The sequence below is a fragment of the Oryzias latipes genome, chromosome 22, assembly GCF_053564925.1.
Source record: "Oryzias latipes strain Hd-rR chromosome 22, Olatipes_Hd-rR_3.1".
Classification (NCBI taxonomy): domain Eukaryota; kingdom Metazoa; phylum Chordata; class Actinopteri; order Beloniformes; family Adrianichthyidae; genus Oryzias; species Oryzias latipes.
The window spans coordinates 13,577,691-13,599,647 of record NC_136258.1 but is presented as its reverse complement, the minus strand read 5'-3'; the positions used below and the strand labels follow the sequence as shown (position 1 = coordinate 13,599,647).

Below are 21,957 nucleotides of genomic sequence, written 5' to 3'. Positions count from 1 at the left end.
GTTATGTGCCAAATAGTTTTTTAGGTTAAAATCATAGTTTTAAAAAAAACGGTTATATAATATAAATATTGCCCTTTAATGGAACCATAGCCACTGCCCCCCCTCCCCCTTTACTGTTGATCTAATGCAGCCTGACAAGTAACCAAGCAATCAACAAACTAACTTTTTTCACCTAAGATTCTTCTTTCCTCTTCCTCAGATTGTGTTTCTGCTGCTTCATAGTCTTGTTTCGACCTGCTTTATACAATTGGTTATTTTTCCAAACAATGAAACATTTGCTTGAATGAGATGAGTTTGAGCAAAGAAAGTAGTAAATCCTGCAGAGCAGAGGACCTTGTGGACAAATACGGCTTAAAACTGTTTTCAAAGACGTTTGCATGCAGATTTTTTAGCTTTTCTAAACCTGTTCCATGAAGTTCCTAATGAAGTGTTGATGTTGAATCTCAGCCGTGATTCAGCTGTGGTGTCAAATTTAGGAGATCTTGACTCTGTTCTGTACATCTGCTATATGACTGAGTTTTGTTTTGTTTTTTTAATGGTACTTATGGTTTTGTCCATCCAGTAACAAATCTTGGTGTCAGCTGTCCAACATGAAACCTTTCAGCCTGTTTATTCACAAACCCCAATGCTAGGTAATTGATTATTCCATAACAAAGCACTTGATGAACACATGATTTTTGTGATAGTGTTGGAATGTTTAGAGTCTTTTATTTGATCATTAAATGATTTTATTGTTGTTATCATTAAATAGAAATTGTCAATTAGTGCAGCTTTATATATATATATTTATCTTGAAAATCCTTTCCCAGGGAATATTTTTTTCTCTTTTAATGAGAATCATGAGGATCATGGAATTATCAACTCAAAGAAGTTAGAAAATTGAGAGATTAAAGGGATAGTTCTTATTATTTAGAGTGGCTTTTCTCTCTCTTTTTTAATCCTTATTTTAGATCAAATTTTTAAATCAAAGTTAATTTAACTTTTAGCTAATCAAAGTTAACAAAAATTTCTTTTGATTAGGGGACAATTAAGAACAATTTCAAACTGTCTGAAACTTTTCATCTAGACTTATGTTGTATGAACTTACTCAATCATAAAGTAGCATTTTCCAAAAGTTTCTTTCTTGAGACTTTTCCTGCAAGATCTGAATGTTAAAATTGTGACAATACAATATCTTCAATAGCTGAGATCAAGGATACAATATTTGTCAAACAAAAGGGCTTTGTCTCATTTTAGAACCTTTTGTCACATCAATGAACAGAGTTTCAACCAAGTTTAAAAAATATAAAACAGGCAACCAGAAAATTCACATTAGTGAAGATTTGAACAATTATTGATTGAGTATGATTACATCATTTAAAAAATCCTCTAGTTCGCAACTGAAAACATAGACCTAATTAGAAAAACAGATCAGTAATCCACTCAAATGGATGACATTAAGATGAGTCCTAAAATTCTTAGAAATGAACTAAATGGTTGCATTATTGTGATCAATATGACCCAAATAACATCCAAAGTCTTCATGCACACGTGAACCTAAAGATGTGGATTTTATGGATCCACTGGCGACTGATTCATAGATTATAGCTAGATAGTTTAGTTTTTTGGGCCAAATTTTTTTTTGTTCTAAGAAGTAACAGTACTTATGGGACATATGTTATTATATTGTTATTATCTTTCTGAGCTCCTGCAGAGCCATTGTCCTCGTAGAGCTCTGCGATCTGTAGACCAGATGCTCTTAGAGGTTCCAAGGACTCGACTGGTGACCAAGGGGGACAGAGCGTTTTCAGTGGCTGCTCCCAAACTCTGGAATCGTCTCCCCCTGTCTATGAGATCTGCCAGATCCTTAAACGATTTTAAATCTCTGCTAAAAACTCATCTTTTTACATTGGCTTTTAACACCAGAGAGAATGATAATTAGACAGTTTTTATTTTTTTGTGTGTGTGTTTTCTTTTATTGATGATTTTATTATCATTTTACTGTGTTTCTTTGAATTTTACCTATGGTTTTAGTGTAGTTATACGTGTGCAGCACTTTGGATGTCTGGCAGATGTTAAAGTGCTATATAAATAAAGATTTGATTGATTTGATTGATATGTTCTTTTTGTGTTTTAAAGTGTACGGTTCATTACTCTTTGCTGGAATTTCATTTTTATTTTATTTTTTACATTTATTTTTCATTTTTATTTTCTCCCAATTCTCAATGCATTGTTATGCTCTGTATTCAACTTCTGCCTCGCTGTGCCTTGTTGACTTCCTGGTAAAAACTGTGTTTATTTGTGGAAGAACTTCTGTTATGGGATTACTGAAAACTGTCTTCTTCCTTTTACCTCCTCTCTATTTCCACTATCTTCCCTTTTTTTCTCTGTTTATTCTTTCTGTGATGGAAGCTAAGCGAAGCCAGTCCATCAGCAACTGTGTCCATCTTTACGAAGCTTTGCCCACTACTAAAAGCGTTCCAATGCTGCTCCACACTGTGAGCTCTTTCTTGCCTGGTATCTCTTCTGGTAACTCTGCTTGCTCTCACAGGCTCTCAGGTAAAGTTGATTGTGAGAGCTTCCTGCGTTTGTATTTGTCACCTCTGCATTGCATTTCCCATCAGCCCCTCACCACATTATGATTTTATGTTAGAATTAGGGCTACATTCTGCTTTGCTGGACTAAAAAAAAAAAAAAGCATTCACCAAATGTGTACAGGTCAACTTTATATGGTGGATAACAAGAATATGTGAACCGTTTGCATCACCACTGCATGTGACTTGTCATCATTTTTTCTCACCGTTTTTCATTCCTGGAAATTCTTCATCTTCACCGTCTCTCTAAATCCCTAAAAATAACAAATCATATCCCAGTGCATTTCCTGTTCAAGCCTTTGCTTTAGTTCATAACCTGTTAACATTGAATCCCACTCGTGACTGTTTTCTTCTTCTGGAAGATGTCGAGGAGTGTCAGCTGTCAGAGTGTGGAGGAGAGGAGGAGCTGGGGGGCAGAGACAGCCCTTTGCAACGCAGCAGCAGCACCTCAGACATTACCCAGCAGTTGTCTGATGCGTTACCAGGTAAAGGTTTATGATCTGTTTCAGTTCAGTTAATATTACTAATGTTCCTCTGAGTTTCTCACCTCATTTAAAGAGTTCTGTCAGTTCAGCAATCACAACTTTTCCTATTCAATAGGTTTATGTAAAATGCTTGACAGCAAATTTCTTTTAAACTTGTCAGTTGAGGTTTTCCATCACATTTTACATGTTAGGCCTGCTATTTTAGTGGAGGAGCAACAATACATTGACACCAGAATAAATAGATATATTTAATGGTATTTTTTAAAGATCCAGAGATACAGATAATGGTGTTTGAAAGGAGAGAGAAAAAAGTTCTTAAAGTTTATTGGATGAACTAGATTGTTCATTGAATAACAGAAGAGTGTTCTATTATAGCCGGTTATGTATTTTATAGGGGTGCAACGATTCATTTTATCAATGAGTCAATTCATATCATAATTTGTGGTTGACATTACGGTTCATAGTCGATATTGGTTCGACTTTATTGGTTTGAATGTTCCAATTCACTGATCTAAAATCAACATCTTTGGCCAAAACTTCTAGCAGTGTGACTCAGAGATAAATTCCTGGGTACTAAACAGTGCATCTGAAGTTTTCCAGCCAGATTCCTTGTATTTCTTCCAAGATTACCAAGTGTAAATTTAATATCTGTACAAATGAACAAGTAAAGTTTTAGTTTTATAAAGTTCAGCCCACTGTTGTTTTTCCACATCAAAATATTCCAAACATTAGAACATTCTACCACACTGAATGGTCAGGTCTTTGGCAAATTTAAAGTGTTTCCACACATTGGACTGTAATGATGGCTTAATCATTTTTATGTTATAGTAAAATAAACCTAAAGTGCCCCAATCCAAGTTGCATCATGTCTTTGCAGCCCAAAAAAGAGAACACTCCCCTACTTCATGCGGTTCTGACAGCAGGATGTCTGAGGGCAGGACTGAGAGTAGTGACCCACCAGTGGTGAGGATACTCAACCAGTTCCATAATTTCCTTCTAAAGTAGTAAAATTCGGGTTACCTGTTCAGTTTTCACTGCCGTGGTTGTCTTCATGGTTGCAGATCCTCATTCGACAGAGCAGCAGTCCAGCTGAGATGGAGAACAGTGCTGAAGGACTCCCTAGTTATTCCAGGTCCAATCTCAGAGACAAAAGTGAGAGAACAAACGCACCGTTCTTTAAACTTTTTGTACTTCTACTAAAGGCTTCTTATGTAAAGAAACATCACACAGTGTTGAACTGATTGACAGCTTACTTTACATTTTTACTCTGCTCTAATTCTTTATGAAGGTCTAACAAAGTTTAATCTTTCTCAACTAGGTGAAAGTATAAGTAGTGAAACATCTAATGGCTGCATCAATGAAGCAGAAGTTACCTGGCAGGCGTTTGATGAAGAGGCCGACAGTCAGTCCACCCAGTCAGCTCACATGGATGTGACCGCTGACCCCCACAGCCATGGGAGCCTGCTGCTAAGCCACAATGAGGCTCTAGCAGGTATGGAGGGTTATATGTCAATGCACCCACCTAAAGCAGAAGCTTTCCCTTTCGTTCATTCTTCTCTGTTTTAATGTCATTGCTGATATAGCAGGGCTGGAAAATACTGCAGACACACGTTAAGAACTTTAGTGAAGCTTGTTTTTATGAAACTGGTTTAAATACTTTGAAAAGGGTAGATAAATATCGTCATCATAAACAGTAGTGCTGGTAAGCATTCAGAATACAGAAGGGTAGATGTTTAGAGTTCAGTATTTAACGGTTTCTGTATAAAGAAAGTGGTCGTACGTCCTTGTGATCATTTTCCAGTTACTTCCAGGCGTCTCAGAGCAATTTTTGTCTTGTCTTCATTATTGATGAAAAGATGTTCTAACCCCCGCTGCCCTTCCTGTCCTTGTTTGGTAATCTGTGTGTCTGTGTACATTGTGATCATCTTTATTGTGCTCCCTTCCTCAAACCCAGTTTTATCCTTTCCCTCCCCATGTCATTTTTAGGTTCCGGGTGTGCCTTCCCTCCCCACTCTGCACCTCCCTACCACAATCACAACTTCCACTACCCCCAGAACCCCCCCTCTTCACCAGCTTTGCTGGTGCACACAGAGTGCCCACGTGACTACCCCTTGGATGACACTATTCATCACTCTGTCTTGCACATGCCACACCACTTGGGTACTACTGTCCAGCTCTTAACTATTTTAGACCTCGGTTTCAACTTTTTCTTGCTTTGCACTATACTCAACCTTGTGCACCAAATTTAGTTTTTTAAGCAGCTTTTTTTTTTTATTAATCACAAGTTTGTTTTTACTCTTCAACCCCTCCCATCTAACCCTGTTCTTCTCTGTATTCCCATTTTCTGTTGCTATCCACTAGGTGGCACTGTCCTCAAGCACTTCATTGTAATGATGCATGTGGTTTGTGCCCTTTTTCCAGAAGTTGGTTTTGTGCTTTCAGTCTGTACAGCAATTTTTTAAATAATTGGAGACATTTGGAAAGAAGGCACAGACGGTGTTTGACTTTAGTCAACAACTGCTCAACCCACATCATAGATTTGTGAAATTTAAGTTCCAGAAAACAATAGTAATCCAGCATTTGTTGACTGAATTCAATATAATTAAAAGCTAACCCCCTTTCTGTTTGGCACAGACTATTTAAAAAGCGTCGTCATATTCTGTACCTCAAACCAAATCTCTATTTCTGACTCTATAGACAGCAGCGAGTGTCTGGCTGACGATGTCAGCATCATTGCTGGCGGGACGCTGACTGGCTGGCATCCTGACTCTGCCTTTGTACTATGGAGGAGAATTTTGGGTATTCTGGGAGATGTCAATAATATCAGCTGCCCTAAGATCCATGCAAAGGTCTTTGCTTATCTCTATGAGCTGTGGCACAAACTTGCCAAGGTACAGAAGAGACACAACTAATGATAAAATCTAATTTTTTAAGCTATTTTGGTGGGTTGCTACTTTCATAAATCAGAACAATCGTGTTTTCATAGATCAGGGACAACCTTGGGATCAGTGTGGATAACCAGTCGTCTCCTCCCCAACCTGCATTCATCCCTCCTCTTCGAATGTTTGGGTCCTGGCTATTTAGGGTATGGACACATTGACTCAGCAACATTCAAATACTTCATGTTTTATATGCAGATTAATGAGTAATTAAGTTTTTAATTTTACACATTCATTTTAGGTTTGCACATTTATTCCGATTGTTATATTCTAAAATAATCAAATGGAGGCAGATGAAAACTCAAAAAAGGGAGAAGCCAAAATTCATTTGTTTAAATGAGCTTATAAAAATCATAAGCTTTCTCAACAAAGTTTCATTATGTTTATGATGAAATATTATTTGTATTTGCCAAATAAACTTTAAAATTTTTAGAAATCCAAACCAAATTTTAAAAAATTCCTTTTAAAATTACAGATAAGTTCCTTTCCTTCTTTAGATTCAGAAATATCATATCTGTTTACTGACGTTTTGTACAAGGTGTAATTTATTCTTCAGGCAAAGTTTTGTTCTGTCCTAAGGTGTCATTCCTAGTTATCAGGACTTCATATCTTCTTATTTTGGTGCATGCTTTCCTCAGGCCACCGTGCTGCCAGCAGAGTACAAAGCAGGGAAACTGCAGGCCTACAGGTTGATCTGCGAGATGATAACCAGGCACCAGGATGTTCTTCCCAGCAGTGATTTTTCGGTGCACCTTTTCAACGTCATGCACAAAGGCTTCACCAGTGATGATCAGGTACATCCAGCTTCTCAGACAGTTTTCTCTTCTCTCACCCATAGATGGCACATCAGACAAAGTCATGGAAAATGGCCTGTTGGTGCTGAAATACACTCAGTATTTGTACTTTGCAATTTTGCTTGTAATTTTTTCTGAATGATTGTTGTTTTTAATCAGTACAACTTTTTATACATGTTCTTTCACCAAATAAAGGAATTCCTGTTCAGACTTGTAGAGTGTTAATTAAGCTTTGAAAATGGAACATATTAAGATCGACCACAAGTTATGGCATTGTGTCCAAAAAACTGACTTTAAGCCATTGTTGATAAGACGCACTGGTCTGTTTTGGGATTGTCTGACTCATTTCCCCACACTGCTCTTTATGTCAAAATCTTCCTTAAGACAAATGTGTTAGCCTAAAAACAAAACACAACGAGCAAAATTCATTTCATGTTTGACTTATACAGTTCATACTTGATTGATGTATTTCTAATAAACCTAAATGTTTAATATATAGATATGTCTGTGTGTATGAAAACATAAATTGTCCTGTAATGTCCCCTTTTGGCATGGTTACTATTGCGCCTTGGCACTGCAACAAGCTTATTAGAATGTTTTCCATGTCGTTAAATAATGTTTTGACCCCCTGCTGTGTATACATGATTAATTAAGGATTGACGTCTGTCGCGCTCCGTTAGACTGACACGTCAGCAAGGGGCCCCGAGTAGACTGGCCTGCCTGCCTGTGGGTGTTTCTGTGTGTGTAAAGGAGCGGGAGGGGAGCTTGGGGAACGCAGCGCAAGAGTAGAGCAATGAGGGGGGCACCCTGACAGACCAGGCAGCATTCTCCAGCTTTTGTTGGGGCTCTGTATAATTCGTTGGGGGGCCAGAGCCAGGCTGGCCACTGAAGCATGCTCAAATTGGCCAGAGAAAAGAGTCCTCACGCCACACAATAGAGGACAGCCGCACGCCTGCTTAACATAAGAAAGTGGCTCTTATTCCACCCCTCCTCCTTCCTTCCTGCCTCCCGCCCCCCCTGCACTTAAAGAAAAAATCATATATGTGAATTGAATTTACAATATTTCACATAACCTAGTCAGTCAGCAAAAATGTCTAAAACAGTTGTTTAATCCTACCCAACTGTAAAACTTAGTTGATAAGATCTATTTACTTCTAGAGTTTAACATGCTTTGATGTTGCTTTTTAATCAGGTCCTAAAAGTCTTAAACAGTCATGCTTTTGTGAAAAGAAGGGGGGTATCATGGTTTCTGCATCTTCAGAGAAAAAATGAAGGGGGATTCTCCCTCCAACTGACAAAGTGCCAGGGTCGGGGCTATTGTTCTGGCCGCCTGTCACTCACCAACCACAAAGACATGAAGACAGCATTAAACCTGCTTAATTGTCTAAAATGTACAGTTGAATAGTTTACCACAGACTTTGATGATTAGTAACCTTTCAAATAGTGAATCACATTTATGAGTGTATGCAAATGTTTGTTGACTAAAACGGGTCACATTCACAATTTATACAAGGAAAACATTTTTTTTTATGCAACAGGAAGTCTATTCTTGACCAAAACTGAAAATGACTGAGTGTAGTTACTGAGACAGACATTTCTATGAAGTGATGAAATGCCAGAATGAACCCTGTTACCCCCAGGGGACTGGCAGGTGGAAAGCGCATTCTTTCCTGGAGATGAGGCCACATATAAAGGCGTGAGGTGCCTCTATTCAGAGTTGTGTTAATGCACCTTTTGTTAATGCGAGAGATATTGCTTCTGCCACCAGCGTTCAGTTTACAGTTATCCCTCGTTTCTTAATGCTGATTTTTGTACACATATCTAAAGCCGGGTCCCCTCCACCGGCACACACTGTTAAAAGCATTTTGCCCTCCGCATCTTTGACTTCTTCTGAAATGCCTGTTTCAGGCAATCACATTTGTTGCTTTCTCCAAAATGCTTATTTCAGGAAATCAAGAAACAGTTTGTTGCCTGCTAATTACTTCTGACTGCACCACACATTATGCTTCAGAGGTCAATTACCAACAAAATGAGGGTAAAATTGGCCCTCAATCGTGAAGCTCTTCCCTCCAATTTTCCACATGCAGCGCTGCTCTGCTGCTTTGACTTCCTGCTTATTTCTTACTTTTGTTTAATCTTTTCATCTTTTGTTCATCTGCTTTTCCTTGCTGCTAAAGCTCTGGATGATTTGTCTAAGGAAAACCTTTTTTTTTCTTTTCTTTTTTTACTGGGCATGCATTTGTTTGTTAATGGGCTCTTCAGTTCAGGTGGAAACCGACTGATGTTTGAACTGTCCGATTTGCACAAGTTTACGACCAAAAAGCCAGGTGTTACAAGCTTGGACCTTGGCTTTGTACACAAATATGCACATGCATTTCTTAGATAAGAAGAGCAATCTCTTTGCCTTGCTGAGATGCAGCATTCTCATACCAGTATTAATTTTTCCCCCCCAAAGAAACACATTTCCTCTAGTCAGTGAAGAGTATATAAATCAGCCTATTTATTGAAGGTAAACATGGCTTTGAAAAGCAGTTAACATCTTTTAATGCTCCAGCTTGATGTGTTGGTGAAGAACTCGTTGCTGTACAGCATATGTCGGCACTGAAAGAGCACCCATCTGCCACTGAGCTGCCTGTACCTCACCAAAACAATACCTCGTCACAGGCTTTAATTACAGGTTTACTTGTTTTTATGTACATGAGACTCGTGAAAGTTGAGGTCTTTTGTTCTCCATCTTTTCCTCCATGAACAATCCATCTGCTCCCTCTCTGCCTTTCTTCTCTTTTTTTTTTGTTTCGTTTTTTTTTCCCCTACTATTCTTTAGTGGCTTGGTGAGTTCTTTATTTTCCTCTACATGATTAAAATGCACAGGCCAGTTCAAGTAAAAAGCTTTCTCCCGACTGTCTTTCTCATCCAGTCGCTTTTGTGTTACAAAATATTTCTGCTAAAATACGAGGCTTACAACAAATGCAAAAGCTGTCGTTCTAACACAAAACATGCTAGAGGTTTGGTCAAATTCATAAATATTCATTTTAGTTTAGTATTCAACATATATCTGATCCTGCACAAGATGTGTTGTTTGTTGGAGTTAAAATTTAAATGTTAACCAGTTTATTGTGCTTCTGTTAACATCTATGTTTGTGTCTGGTAGGATGTTCTGAACACTCTCATCCACTCCTGCTCTCCACGCTTCTTCTTCCTCGGGCTTCCTGGCTTCACGATGCTTATTGGAGATTTCATCAATGCTGCTGCCTGTGTTCTGACTTCTGACTCCCCAGAGGTACAGATGGATTCTGTAAAATGTGCAAAAACTAAAGGCAAAGCTACAAAAGTCATCAAATAGCTAGTTTTTGTGGCAATAGAAAACAACTAAATCTGACCAAATACTTACATTATTTTTGATTTTTTTTGGGGGGCAATTTGCCTTTTTATGATTAAAGTAACCATATCTGTCATATATATTTCTTTTTTTGTGGACTTAGTAAGTCCACAGTATTAAAGGGCCTATATCATGCTTTTCGTAAGCCTTTCAGAGTAAACTATATCCATTTATATGATAATTTGTTACCTTTGGCACACTGAAGAATGATTTTTTTCAATGTAATATGAGTTATTTTCACAGTTCATTTTCCTACCCGGAAGTAAGACGACTCGATCTCTGAGGCACCGCCTTTCGCTCCTTGTGGGTACCGCCCCTTCAAATGATGTTATTCTAGAGCGTTTCTGCATTTCTCCCACGAAAACAAACATCCGAACTTTTGCAAAGATGGATGTGCATATTGTTCATTTGAAATGAAACAATATCTGATCGTTTTTGCCGATCACTGCTCGCTCCATGGAGAAAGTGGGTGTGTGTGTTAGCCTTGGGGGCGATGCCGGCAGCACAGACTCCCACTTAAAGGGGGCTGTTCCTCACTGTCAGACGTATGAATGTGAGAACCCGCTTGTTTTCGTGGTTTGGGAGGGGCTGGTGCTCAGAGCGCAGGTTTTTAGAGGAAAACTCAGAAATGCATGAACGTATCAAAATACCGCTTTGGGATTGTTTTTTGTGATGAATGAATATTATAATACCCTTAAAAACTTAAAGTTGATTTTGCATGGTATAGGCCCTTTAATTTCATGCATTCATTTCTATTCTCTAGTATAATCTAGAAGCTAAGGCGACACAACTTCTTCTAATTTTTGTGAAGATATAAATTGACCTTCAAATGTTGCTCATTTTGCTATAACAATACGATTGGTTTGGCCATTAAGGTTAGATGCAAGACCGTTTTTTTTTTTTCAATATCCACCCCAACAGGTTTCTGCAGGTCGTGGAGGTCAAATTTTTTTTTTTTTTTTAAACATGAACATTAAACATGAAGCTTTTCTGTAACGTCTTCTGTTACAGACATTGTAAAATAGCTCAGTTATAACGAAAATTCATTATTCTGGGACTTTATTTCTTGCATTTTGATTGGAAAAAATATTCTGTTCATTATCTTTCTTTTAACAATATCCTGTGGCTAAGCGATAGCTAAAGCATTATGAAAAACCAGGAAAAATTTAACAAAATAAAAACTTATTATATTAATATTAAAAGTTTGGAACAGAACATAATAAGTGCAAACTTTATTGATAAGTGATAACTGTGATAACGTTTCGAAAAAGGCCTTTGAAAATAAGTAAGAAGAACCTTTTCTTGATTTTGTGATGCAAAAACTCTTTACAAATTGAGGAAATGTGAGATAATAGATATAAACGATCTTTAGTTAGATGTGCTTTGGCTTTTCAAACAGCATCTACGTCTTAATCAGCCATGTACTCTTACTTAGTGTACTGTTATTTTTGTTTCTGATAAATTTGAGGTTTTGCTCACACACACAAAACATTAGCTGTTCAGTTATTTTTTTATTGGGTTCTAATGCTCTTTTATTTGAACCCTGTTTTTAAACTGACTCTGACCTCATTTGGAACAATCAGGAGGCCAGGCGAGTGAATGCAATAACCCAGGGTTTCCCAACCCTGGTCCTCAAGGCACACTGACCTGCATGTTTTCCATGTTACTTTGTTTAAACACACCTGAATCAGCTCTTCATCACTCTTCAGAAGCCTGATGATGATGACAATCATTAGAGGCTTGTGACTTAAAGCAGGGAAGGACTAAAAACACGCGGGACAGTTTGCTCTGAGGACCAGGGTTGCAGTTACCACTTACAGAATTCAATTGGGCTGGGTTTAAGATAATTGATAAATCAATATTAAACAGATCTTTCCTTAGAAAATCAATAAAAATTCATCAAATCTGTGAATCAGCTTTCTTATGAAAAAAGAACATCTTTTATTTTTTCATGTAATAACTGATTTAGTTGTTTTAATGTGCTTTTCTTTATAAAATTCCATCTCCGCTTAGTTTATGTGACCTTTTTGTAAAAAGATTCTTTCACAACTAAAACAGTTTGAAGAAATTATTAATAATTTGCAAAGATGTGAATCTTTAGTATTTTGGTAATGATATCCAGCCCTGGTATTCACAGAATTATTCATATTCCTTTAGAAGTTTCCCATTTATCATTTATAATGTTTTGTATTGTTTTCATGTTTTAGATTAGGCATCTCCATCTTCTTCCATAGATTAATGACATTTTCTATGTCAAATGTATTCTGAACCGACTAGCATCCATCAACACATGGAATTATTTTGTGTACAACTACTTTTGAAGTACAACCCTCTTCTTTTGTGTAAGGAAGACCTTGTTACTATTTTTTTTTCTTTTTTTCCCCCATTTCTCCCAGGCTCCAAGGATAAAAGCTCAAACAATCTTGGGGTCCCTCGTGTGCTTCCCTAACCTGTACCGTCAGATTCCTATACTGCTGCCCAGCTCCAATGACATCAACATAGGAAACATGGACATCAAGGTTAATGACCAAGAAATGCAGCAGTAGGAATACAATAATGACATTTCATAACAAAAAGTCCTCAATGAAAAACTATTAGTGAATTATTCATCTGCTACTTAAATGCATGTATTTGAAATGAAATATGGAGTTTGTTAGATTTCCACAAAGCATATTAGGACCATGAAGGTTTACCGGTAATCTGACTTAATTTAGATTTAGTTTCACTGTCAACTCATATGTTGGATTGTTGTGTCACATTTTAATAGTCAATCATGTAAAAAAATGGATTCGATGGATGAAATATGTTTTATTTTGGCTTGTGTTTAGAATTATCTGGTCAGCATTCTGTTGGAGGCTGCCACTAAGGAACCCTGTGAGGGGGCAAGGTAACATTTAACAGCTTACTTTTCCTTGTTTTTTCCATTTGTTAATTTTACTCTAATTTATCTATTAATGTTGAGAATAAACATTTGATTTGGTGATTTTTGCTTTGGGATTCAATTATGGAGTAGTTGTCTAAACTAAGTAAATACTAGTGGTGTGTATCGGCAAAGGTCTGGTGGTACGATGCGTATCCCGATACGTGTCCCACGATACGATACATACCACGATATTGTACCCGAACACATTTTCATTTCTTTTATCAAGAGTATGACTTAAAAAAAACTCTACCTGAATATTAATATGCTTTTTCATGTTTTAATGATCACAATGTGAAGCACTCCAACTGTATCTTACAAGTTGCTTTTACCCAAGCAAATCCATAGTGCTTTTATTTTGGTAACTTAAAATAATATAATAAATAATTTGTTCTTAAAGGGCACAGTCAACATTGTCTGATTTTTACAACAGATATTTTTTAGTATAAGAAAAAATAAATAGAATGAATGTGCCTTATGCCACGTTTCTAAAAGTATTGAAGAATTGAAGTATTTAAGTATTTGATTGAGGAATTAAAGTGCTGTTTATTTTAAACATTGATTACTTTTAAACGGTTCATTAGCCTGAACGGTGCTTTCAAAATAAAGGAAACTAAAAAAAAGAAAAAGCCCCTATTCTTTCCAGAAACATTAAAATGGGATGAGGCAACATGACAGGGTGAAGGAAAGTTTCTTTAATGTGGCAAACATGCTTTATTTTCATGACAGTCTGCACTGCAGCTGCAGCTTCGTTTTCACACTCGCGGAAGTAAACGCGTATTTCACCGCTCATCGCCACGACGTTGGCCTGCATTTCAGAGCGTTGTACACATTACTCAGATCCATCAGGTCGCTGAACTAGAGTCTATTGCTGTGAGTTTTTGCAGAACTTTGGCCCACTTTGCCGACAGCACTTTGGCCAATGCTTCGTGCATGACCCGCTGCGCAATCCGTTTATATGATACTGGCAGCAACATGGCACAGAGTTTCGGTTCGGTACCCATCCCAAGTAAAAGCTATGTTGTGCATGTCTCCTAACAACAAACAAGTTGGTTCTTGCTGAGATCTTGTAGTTTTGTGTGGTGTAGAGCTGCTCAAAGAGGCTCAGTGGATGATGAGGCCAACTAGCGGTCAGAAGTTTAAGTGGAAAACAAGAGTCAGATGCTGAAGGACGTCCATAAGTAAAGCCTTTAAAATTGATACAAATATCGAAAAATGAAATACCGAGATATATCACCGAATCAATTTTTTTCCCCACACCTCTAGTTTAATACAGTCCAAATGTCCCGTTTTATTTTGTAAGTGCTCATGTTGCGAGTCTGTCTTTCAGGTGTATTGCTGTGTGCAGCTTGGGTTTGTGGGTGTGCGAGGAGTTAACCCAGAAAAACATTCATCACCAAGTGAAAGATGCCATCAATGTTCTGGGCGTAACACTAAAGGTTTGTAACTTACAAACTCATTGTTTTTGTTTGTTTGTTGCGCTTTTGTTGTCCATTGCTTTCAAATTCAACTGCATGTTTTCAAATTACTTCCATTCAGAGATGTGTTGCACACCATAATTGTTGGGAGGAAAAAGACTGAATTAGCTACCACTGTGTCTTAGAATAAGTAGTTACATTATAACTGCTGTTATTTTTCCATATAAACCCTATGGGGTTTAGTTCTACCAAAAATGATAGTTGATTACATAAAAGGACTGCAGAACAATTTTAACATAGTCAAGGGAGAAAAAGCAGGAGGGAAAAAAGATGCCCGGGGATGTGAGTCATGGCTATATTTTGGAAGAGCCCTCTTTTCTCCCCGACTGAAGAGATGCAGAGAAACCAGTGGAAGCTGCTGTATTTTTCATGGAAAAGGATTTCGGGGCGGTGGCGTAATTTCCAGGCTGCCTGCTTTCAGTAGATGTGGGCCAATTTAAGCAGCTACATCTACCAGCTTCCTGCTTGAGCCCCCACCGCTGCCTCCCACACCCCCCCTCTCTAATGGAGCAGTAATCACTCCCCTGTACAACTTGACACACAGACTCAGCCAGCCCCAAAATAGAGGGTATAGGCTGGGTGGGGGATATAGGGGGAAGAGTGGTACTGAGAGTCTCTTTTCTAAAAGCAGGTGCTGAACTCTCAGGGCCCCTTTTTGTGTTTGGCCATTTCTGTACTCCCCACATTGTCTGCCCTTGTTACATGTTGAGAGGCATTCAGTAGGAAGAAATGGGAAATTCTATTTCTTCACAAAGAATTTTGAATCACTGAAGAAATCCACATTTGAAAGGAAATTGTCAACAGTCCAATTCTGTCTTCCAAAGAGTCTGGAGAAAGTGAGCCATGGTTTTAAAGTGAAATGAAATTATGCTGATTATCAGCAGGGCAAGTGGAAAATCTCCATTTAGGGAAAATTACCAGGAATTTTACCACTGAAGTGTGTCTTTGCCTGCAGAGTTTTCACCATTTTTCAGCCATTGGTGCATTTTTGGTGCATTGGGTGTCTGGTATGTTTAGTAATGCCCCAATGCCCACTTGAAAATTCAAACAATTAGGAACTTTTACATTTTGGAATATAAGTCGCATTCTGATACAAGTATCTATTAAGGCCCCTACCTCTAAACATCACAACCAGAACCACAGGTTCCACTCAGCTAACAGGACCCAATATAGGTCACCTCTAGATTAACTGTTTTAAGAGAATCTCATGTAAGTTACAAAGTCAATGTGTGGTTGTTCTACAAAATGGTAACATCTGCGTTGGCCAGATGTCTTGACCTGAATTTGTTAAAGAGAACAAAATGTTTAAGGATTGTGTAATATTTGTTTATGGCATAGCAATAACTAATCATAAGAAGTGTTATACTGATTCAATATGTTTAGTTTTTATGTCCAACAAATGTCTTTTCCAGTTTGTCTTGAGAATTTTTAACAACTAAAGATTTTATCTTTTTGGACAATTTATGGGCAGTTAAAGTGTGATGTCACACAGTAGCTCCGGTTACATGTACAAAAAAATTTTGATCGGATCACAGATCGAATTAGAATTGAACTGTGTACATGAAGAAAAACTTTATCCGATTATAAAATACGTTTACATATGCCACGCTTTCGGTCGGAAGAAATAATTTTTGGCCAGTGCTTTATTCTTGGCCAAATGGACCCGGAAGCAGGGTTAGAATTAGGCTGATATGAACCAACAACAACAACATTTAGCTTTGGATGTAGTAAAAAACCAATGCGGTCAATACCGCAATGTGCATCTTGGCTGCACGTCAATATTTTGGAATAAGATCAGCCTTTATTTTGTCTGGACACAAATTCACATGATCGTTGACACGGTTTCTCAGGACTGCGCAAAGCGGCATTTCGCTATTCAATAGCCAGCTCCGCCAGCTCACACATCGTCCCAAAGTCCCAAAGAGACATGGTTCTCCTGAGTCCAGCAGCAAAAAAAACTGCCCGATTGCCCGCAAACACGAAGCTACCAGTCCGGCTGCTGTGCTCAAAGACATGCTTTGCCCTAGCAGAACAGGCGGCTGGTCCTGTTTGCGCTCCAAAGCTTTCTCTGGAGCGCCACACTGTCTATGCATGACGCAAAGCTAGCGCAGTAATGAACCACGATTGGAATAAACTGCTTATATGCACCACGATCGGCTCAACAATCGACATAACCCACCTATCTCGATCGGAAATACATTTTGATACTAACGAGTCTGATTAGGGCAGAATATTTGTGTGTATAGTGTTCCCTTGTTTATTGCGAGAGTTATGCAGGGTATTCCAAACGGCGTGTTTACATGACACATTTTTATTCTGATCAGAATAAAAATGTGTCATGCGTTTCTCAGATTACTCAGATTTACTCAGATTATTTTTGTCTATGTAACCGCAGCTATTGTCAATCAATGTCCTCCGTGGTGCTTCACCTGTACAGAATACGTTAATCTTGGCCCTATTTTTCTATGAAGGTTTGAACTTTGAGTGTTAAAAAAAAAAAGTGTGAAATTGTTTGTGTGTCTGAGGACATATGTAGTAAGGGATTTTTACAGCCCTAAAACATCTGCAATTGTTAAAAAATACAGATGACTACTTCTCTGATTTCACCTTTCGTGAGTTATTTTTAGAAGGTAACTCTCTCAATAAACAAGAGAACACTATACACGAAAATCTTCAGTAACTCAATTGAGTTTAAGAGAAACTGAGGAGGCAACATAAAATGACATTTTGCGGTTGAAGTGAAGTAACTATAAATAGAGATGTCCCGATCCGATTGGAAATCGGGCCCAATCACATAGTTGACAACTCGATCGAAATCTGATTTTGTAGCCTGATCAGGGATTGGATATTTAATTCATTTCTACTATGATCAGCGATTTATATTTCACGCTTATTATTCCAGATAAATGGTCTAGAAGTCCGCATGTCACTAATGGACGGACACTTTTTTTTTGTGGCCATAGTTAGAGCAAGAGCTGCACAAAAACAGTTCAGCTGAGCTAAGCTAGTGAGCTATTCACAGGTTCAGACTTCTGGGATTCATAACTCTTTAAAAATGTTTTCTACTGAAATAAAGTGTCACTATTTGGTTTGTCTTAGTACAAACAACAACCTACAAAAGTATGCTAACTGAAATTTTTTTTTGTTTTGTTTCTTTCTGTCTTTCTTTTTAAATGGAAAAGACATTCTGTCCGTGCACATAGACGCGGTGAGATGCTACTGCTGGAGAAGGGGATTTAACCCTTTAAGACCTGGTCATTAGTTATTTCTCTTTGACAGGGCCCAGTTAAGCAGAATTAACTACCTGCCAGGTCTTAAGAGGTTAAAATTAAATGAGTAAATAAATGGTTCCATTGAAATGAGCCTGTCATTAATACTCATCTTCATATTTATGCTACATCATCAATTTAAAAAAAAGTCATCATTCTTTTTTAAGAAATATAATAGAGATATGAATCCCATCTGATAGGAATCTGTTTATTAAGTTTATTCACTTTTCTACATGTGTTACATAAGTATCGGATCGGTACTCAGTATCGGCAGATACTTAAAATCCAGTGACTCGAATCGGATCAGGCACAAAAACACTTGGTCTAGACATCCCTGATTATAAATATCATATAGCTTACACCGAAAATTCCAGTTAATGAAAAATGTAATATTGTAAATTATAAATAAATAGAAAGGATAATTGGGCTTCATCTTTAAATGTTAACAACATCTTGAGTGGACCCCTTGCTCACAGCTTCACTTTTCTGACGACATGAGAAATTTGAATGGAATTTTTTTTTTTTTGCAAAAAGCTTAAAAATGTAGTTTAATATGTAGGAAAATGTTAATCAACCCTTTAAGCATCACTTCTCTGAACCTTTTTCCCAATCAGAGGAGGAACAGTTGAAGCTCATCTTTTAGTTTCATTAGAATTCTTTTCTCTTCATATTGAAAATATTTTTAGTAATTTTAAATTTTTAGGGTTTTTATTTCTTACTTGAAAAAAATTCCAGAGGTAGTAAAAACACTAAAGGATATAAAAAAGTTTTTATTTATGTTTGATAAGCTTTTATTGCATTTGTTAACAGTTAAAATAACTTAGATAAAGCTTTCAAAGTAACCATTTCTTTGCCGAAATGTTTATAAAAACCATAAAACTACTTTTTTTTCAAGAAACACTTAGATTTAGATTTTGGTGTTTTCAACTAGTTTTGTGCAGTTTGCTACCAAAATGACGCTGACTAAACAGGAAAAGGCTTGATGAAAACTTGGCAAGAACTTTTTATCTAATTCCTCGTCAATTAATGAGGTAAACCTGTAACCTGTTGGTATCCAACCAACTTTAAAGATAGCTTTAACTAATATGTAAATGTAAGCCCTCACAAAGCTAAAAACTTAGCTTGTTAACGGAAGTACATTTGTAGTCATTTTAATATCATGAAATTTAAATTTAGAATATTTTTTAATTAAAAAAATGATTTCATATACTTTTATACTTTGAAATTTTATGTGATTGCAGCCTCTTTTGGAAGCAAATTGTGGATGTTCAGGGTTTTACTTTTGTTGCTAATTATACTTTGTCTTGTTTTATTGATAGTTTGGAAATAAAGCAGTGGCTCAAGTAGCCTGTGATGCTTTTCAACTGCTTATTTCTCACTGGCAACATCTCCAGAGGCTAGAAGCAACTCTACCGAAGAAAATTATCGAGGTAAACGCAAACATTTTCCCATCTGACTAAATCAAAAACACACTTAATTTGGCATTATTTATGTAAATAAATGCTGAACAATCCATGCTTTCATACTCAATTTAGCACACAGCTTTTATTTATCTGATGAATAACACCCATCTTTCACCTTGTTTTGTCTCAACACAGATCTTTGTGGCCACAATAGCCTTTTTGTTGCCAAGCGCAGAACATTCTACAGTGGAAGCAGACAAAAAGGTACATATTGGAACGGGAGATGATATGAAACGCTAGAGATCTAAAAGCCCTTTATCTGTCGTGATGGAATGGTGCATTAGCAGAGGAATGTATCTGTTGAGGTTATTTCTTTTCATTGATTTCACTCTTCTGAGTCTTTGATATATCTCTTCTATTAAATATTAGTTTTTTTTCTAAATTATGAATTGGGTTATATAGGTTGTGACTAACTGAACAAATGAGGTAGTTATCTCTTAATTTTCACTTTCTTGTTTTCATTTGTCAGTTGCTGGTGTCACTGCTGCTCTGCTTGCTGGATTGGTGTATAGCCATTCCCCTGAGTCTGTTACTGGAGACCATCACCATACGTTCAGTAGGGGACCACACATCCCAAAAGGCCCCGCTGTTGGACTACATCTACAGGGTGAGTGCAGATGTTAGGTGGTAAAACCTGAAAGTGTTGCAACCATTGACTGTACGAGAACTGGACAGAGTGTGGCATCACTCATAGGACATGACCTACTACCGGTTCCATCCATTAAATAAAGTCAATTCAGTTGGCTTTTTTTTTTCCACGATACAGATGCCACCATGTTGGAACCAGACAACGTCAGTGAGTTGTTCGAGTTATCGTTTCTATGGCAAACACTCTTGCCAATCATGAGTGAGGTTGTTGGAAGTCCACTCCCCTACCATTTGAAATCTGTCAATCAACAAGAACATGTTAAAAAAGTTTGCCGAGCAGGAATTGTCATTCTGACAAATAGAATGACTTAGTAATAGCTGTTTATTTCTCAATAGAAGTCTATGGGATTTTTTATTCATAGAACCAGCGGGTACTTCCTGCTTGGAATGTGAGGTGGGAGGGGTCACTGTCCAGTTCTCAATGTACAATCGATAGTTACGACCTATTACAGACTTCACTCTGAACCTTTTTTTTTATTTCAAATAAATAGTTTTTTTTCCTTTTTTGTGAGGATGAAAGAAACCTTTGACCACAGAAAACAACTAGACCCCCCCAAACCCCTTCCTGACGCATGGGCTTGCTGTTTTAATGAGACTCACCTCCACTGAGACCTCATGACTTTGCCTCATTTAACATTATACTGGAACAACAGTATAGAGGTATATCTACTTTAGCTGACGTATTTGCCTTTTTTGTTTGATATGTGCAAACTGTTGATGACACCCCTTAAGCAGGTAAAAGCATTGTTAAATAAAATGCTCAAATTTACCTCCTGAATTTAAATGTCTTGTTTTCATCCCCCTAACACTTTAATTTATGGTCTGACCCCGTGGATGAGGGCCAGGCTTCAGGCACAAATGAATGAGGTATTATTCATTCCCTCCTGTCTGGGCAGATGCGGTCAACGGCAGATCTTTGTAAGGATGTCACCCCTGATAAGAAATGGTCCAATTATTCAAACAGGAGCTATTGTCCAATTGATAAGCTCGGGCTCTAAATGCTTGTCCTGCAGATTTGAATGGAATATGTCTTAATATGAGAGAGACTGCAGCTGCTATAAAAGCAAACGCAATTAGGCAGCATTGTTTGTGTCAGGCAAAAAAGGCAAGAATCCACAAGGTTTTTTTTCAAGGTGTGTGAAAGTTGGAATGCAATGGCGAAACTAAATTGTGTACATTTCTGCACACTTTGGCTGTTAATTGTTCTGTTTTCCAAGCAGAAAATTGAATTGCCTTGTATAAAAGAATTCTATGTAGAGGTTTCTATTTGGAGGAAATGTTGAAATTTTAAGTGTATCTGCAAAGTCAATGAATCAATGAATCATCATCATTTCGCTGCAAAAAGGTGGGAAAGGCCAGTCTTGTTGACTAACAGCATTCGCATGGCTGTAAAATGCAACAGTTCACAATATCTCGTTGGTTCATTGGACAAGCTTCTCCATCTGCTCACTCCGTCTACATCAGTAGCCAGCTGCACCATGCCAGTGTGTGTTTGCTTTATTGTGTACACGTGTTAACAAGAGAAGGGATAGACAAATAGAAGCATTTGTGCTTAAGAGCATGTCTTTACTTTTACTGGTTGATTTAGATGTCTATGTTGCATCTCCATACATTATGTGCCATTGGAACTGCAGTACGCTTGTTTTACCGAACGTTACCTTCCAGGAACTGTTGCTATGCAAGGTGCAGTCACTTAGTTGTCAGGCACAGCCGCGGGTTTTCCCCCTCCCTTTCTACCTCTCCACTGAGGAAGCTCTTTGGGGCTTTGGTGTAGCAGCTGTTTGGTTCAGGTCTTTTCAGCATCAAGCCTCCGATCCCTCCCCCATGCACTCAGAGTTCTGCTCGGTAGAAGCATCCACATACTGTCTACATCTCACACAATACAGTTTCACATGGCAGGGCCAGTCTGCGTCTTTCAGCCAAGTGTGAGCGTATGCATTGAATGGGATTACCCAGTTTGCACGGCTTTACCAAAGTTGCTGCAGTCTGAATAAGAGGCACCCTCATCT

At 37.8% G+C, this 21,957-nt stretch overlaps 1 protein-coding gene across 11 annotated transcripts in view; it reads left to right on the top strand.

The window, feature by feature from the left end:
- ralgapa2 (Ral GTPase activating protein catalytic subunit alpha 2) overlaps nucleotides 1–21,957 on the top strand; it is a 114,010-nt gene that overhangs the window by 50,189 nt on the left and 41,864 nt on the right. For 5 of the 11 annotated variants that reach the window (XM_020713872.3, XM_023951551.2, XM_023951549.2 and 2 more), the window contains exons 17-32: nucleotides 2,392–2,538; nucleotides 2,936–3,058; nucleotides 3,936–4,021; nucleotides 4,120–4,210; nucleotides 4,377–4,550; nucleotides 5,045–5,218; nucleotides 5,756–5,949; nucleotides 6,045–6,143; nucleotides 6,636–6,791; nucleotides 9,943–10,071; nucleotides 12,567–12,689; nucleotides 12,999–13,057; nucleotides 14,421–14,529; nucleotides 19,157–19,267; nucleotides 19,436–19,504; nucleotides 19,770–19,907. In XM_020713872.3, coding sequence (XP_020569531.1) covers nucleotides 2,392–2,538; nucleotides 2,936–3,058; nucleotides 3,936–4,021; nucleotides 4,120–4,210; nucleotides 4,377–4,550; nucleotides 5,045–5,218; nucleotides 5,756–5,949; nucleotides 6,045–6,143; nucleotides 6,636–6,791; nucleotides 9,943–10,071; nucleotides 12,567–12,689; nucleotides 12,999–13,057; nucleotides 14,421–14,529; nucleotides 19,157–19,267; nucleotides 19,436–19,504; nucleotides 19,770–19,907 — 1,982 coding nt within the window. The remainder of the gene's footprint in view (nucleotides 1–2,391; nucleotides 2,539–2,935; nucleotides 3,059–3,935; nucleotides 4,022–4,119; nucleotides 4,211–4,376; nucleotides 4,551–5,044; nucleotides 5,219–5,755; nucleotides 5,950–6,044; nucleotides 6,144–6,635; nucleotides 6,792–9,942; nucleotides 10,072–12,566; nucleotides 12,690–12,998; nucleotides 13,058–14,420; nucleotides 14,530–19,156; nucleotides 19,268–19,435; nucleotides 19,505–19,769; nucleotides 19,908–21,957) is intronic. The other 6 variants (XM_078940709.1, XM_078940708.1, XM_078940705.1 and 3 more) reach the window with 3 other exon arrangements.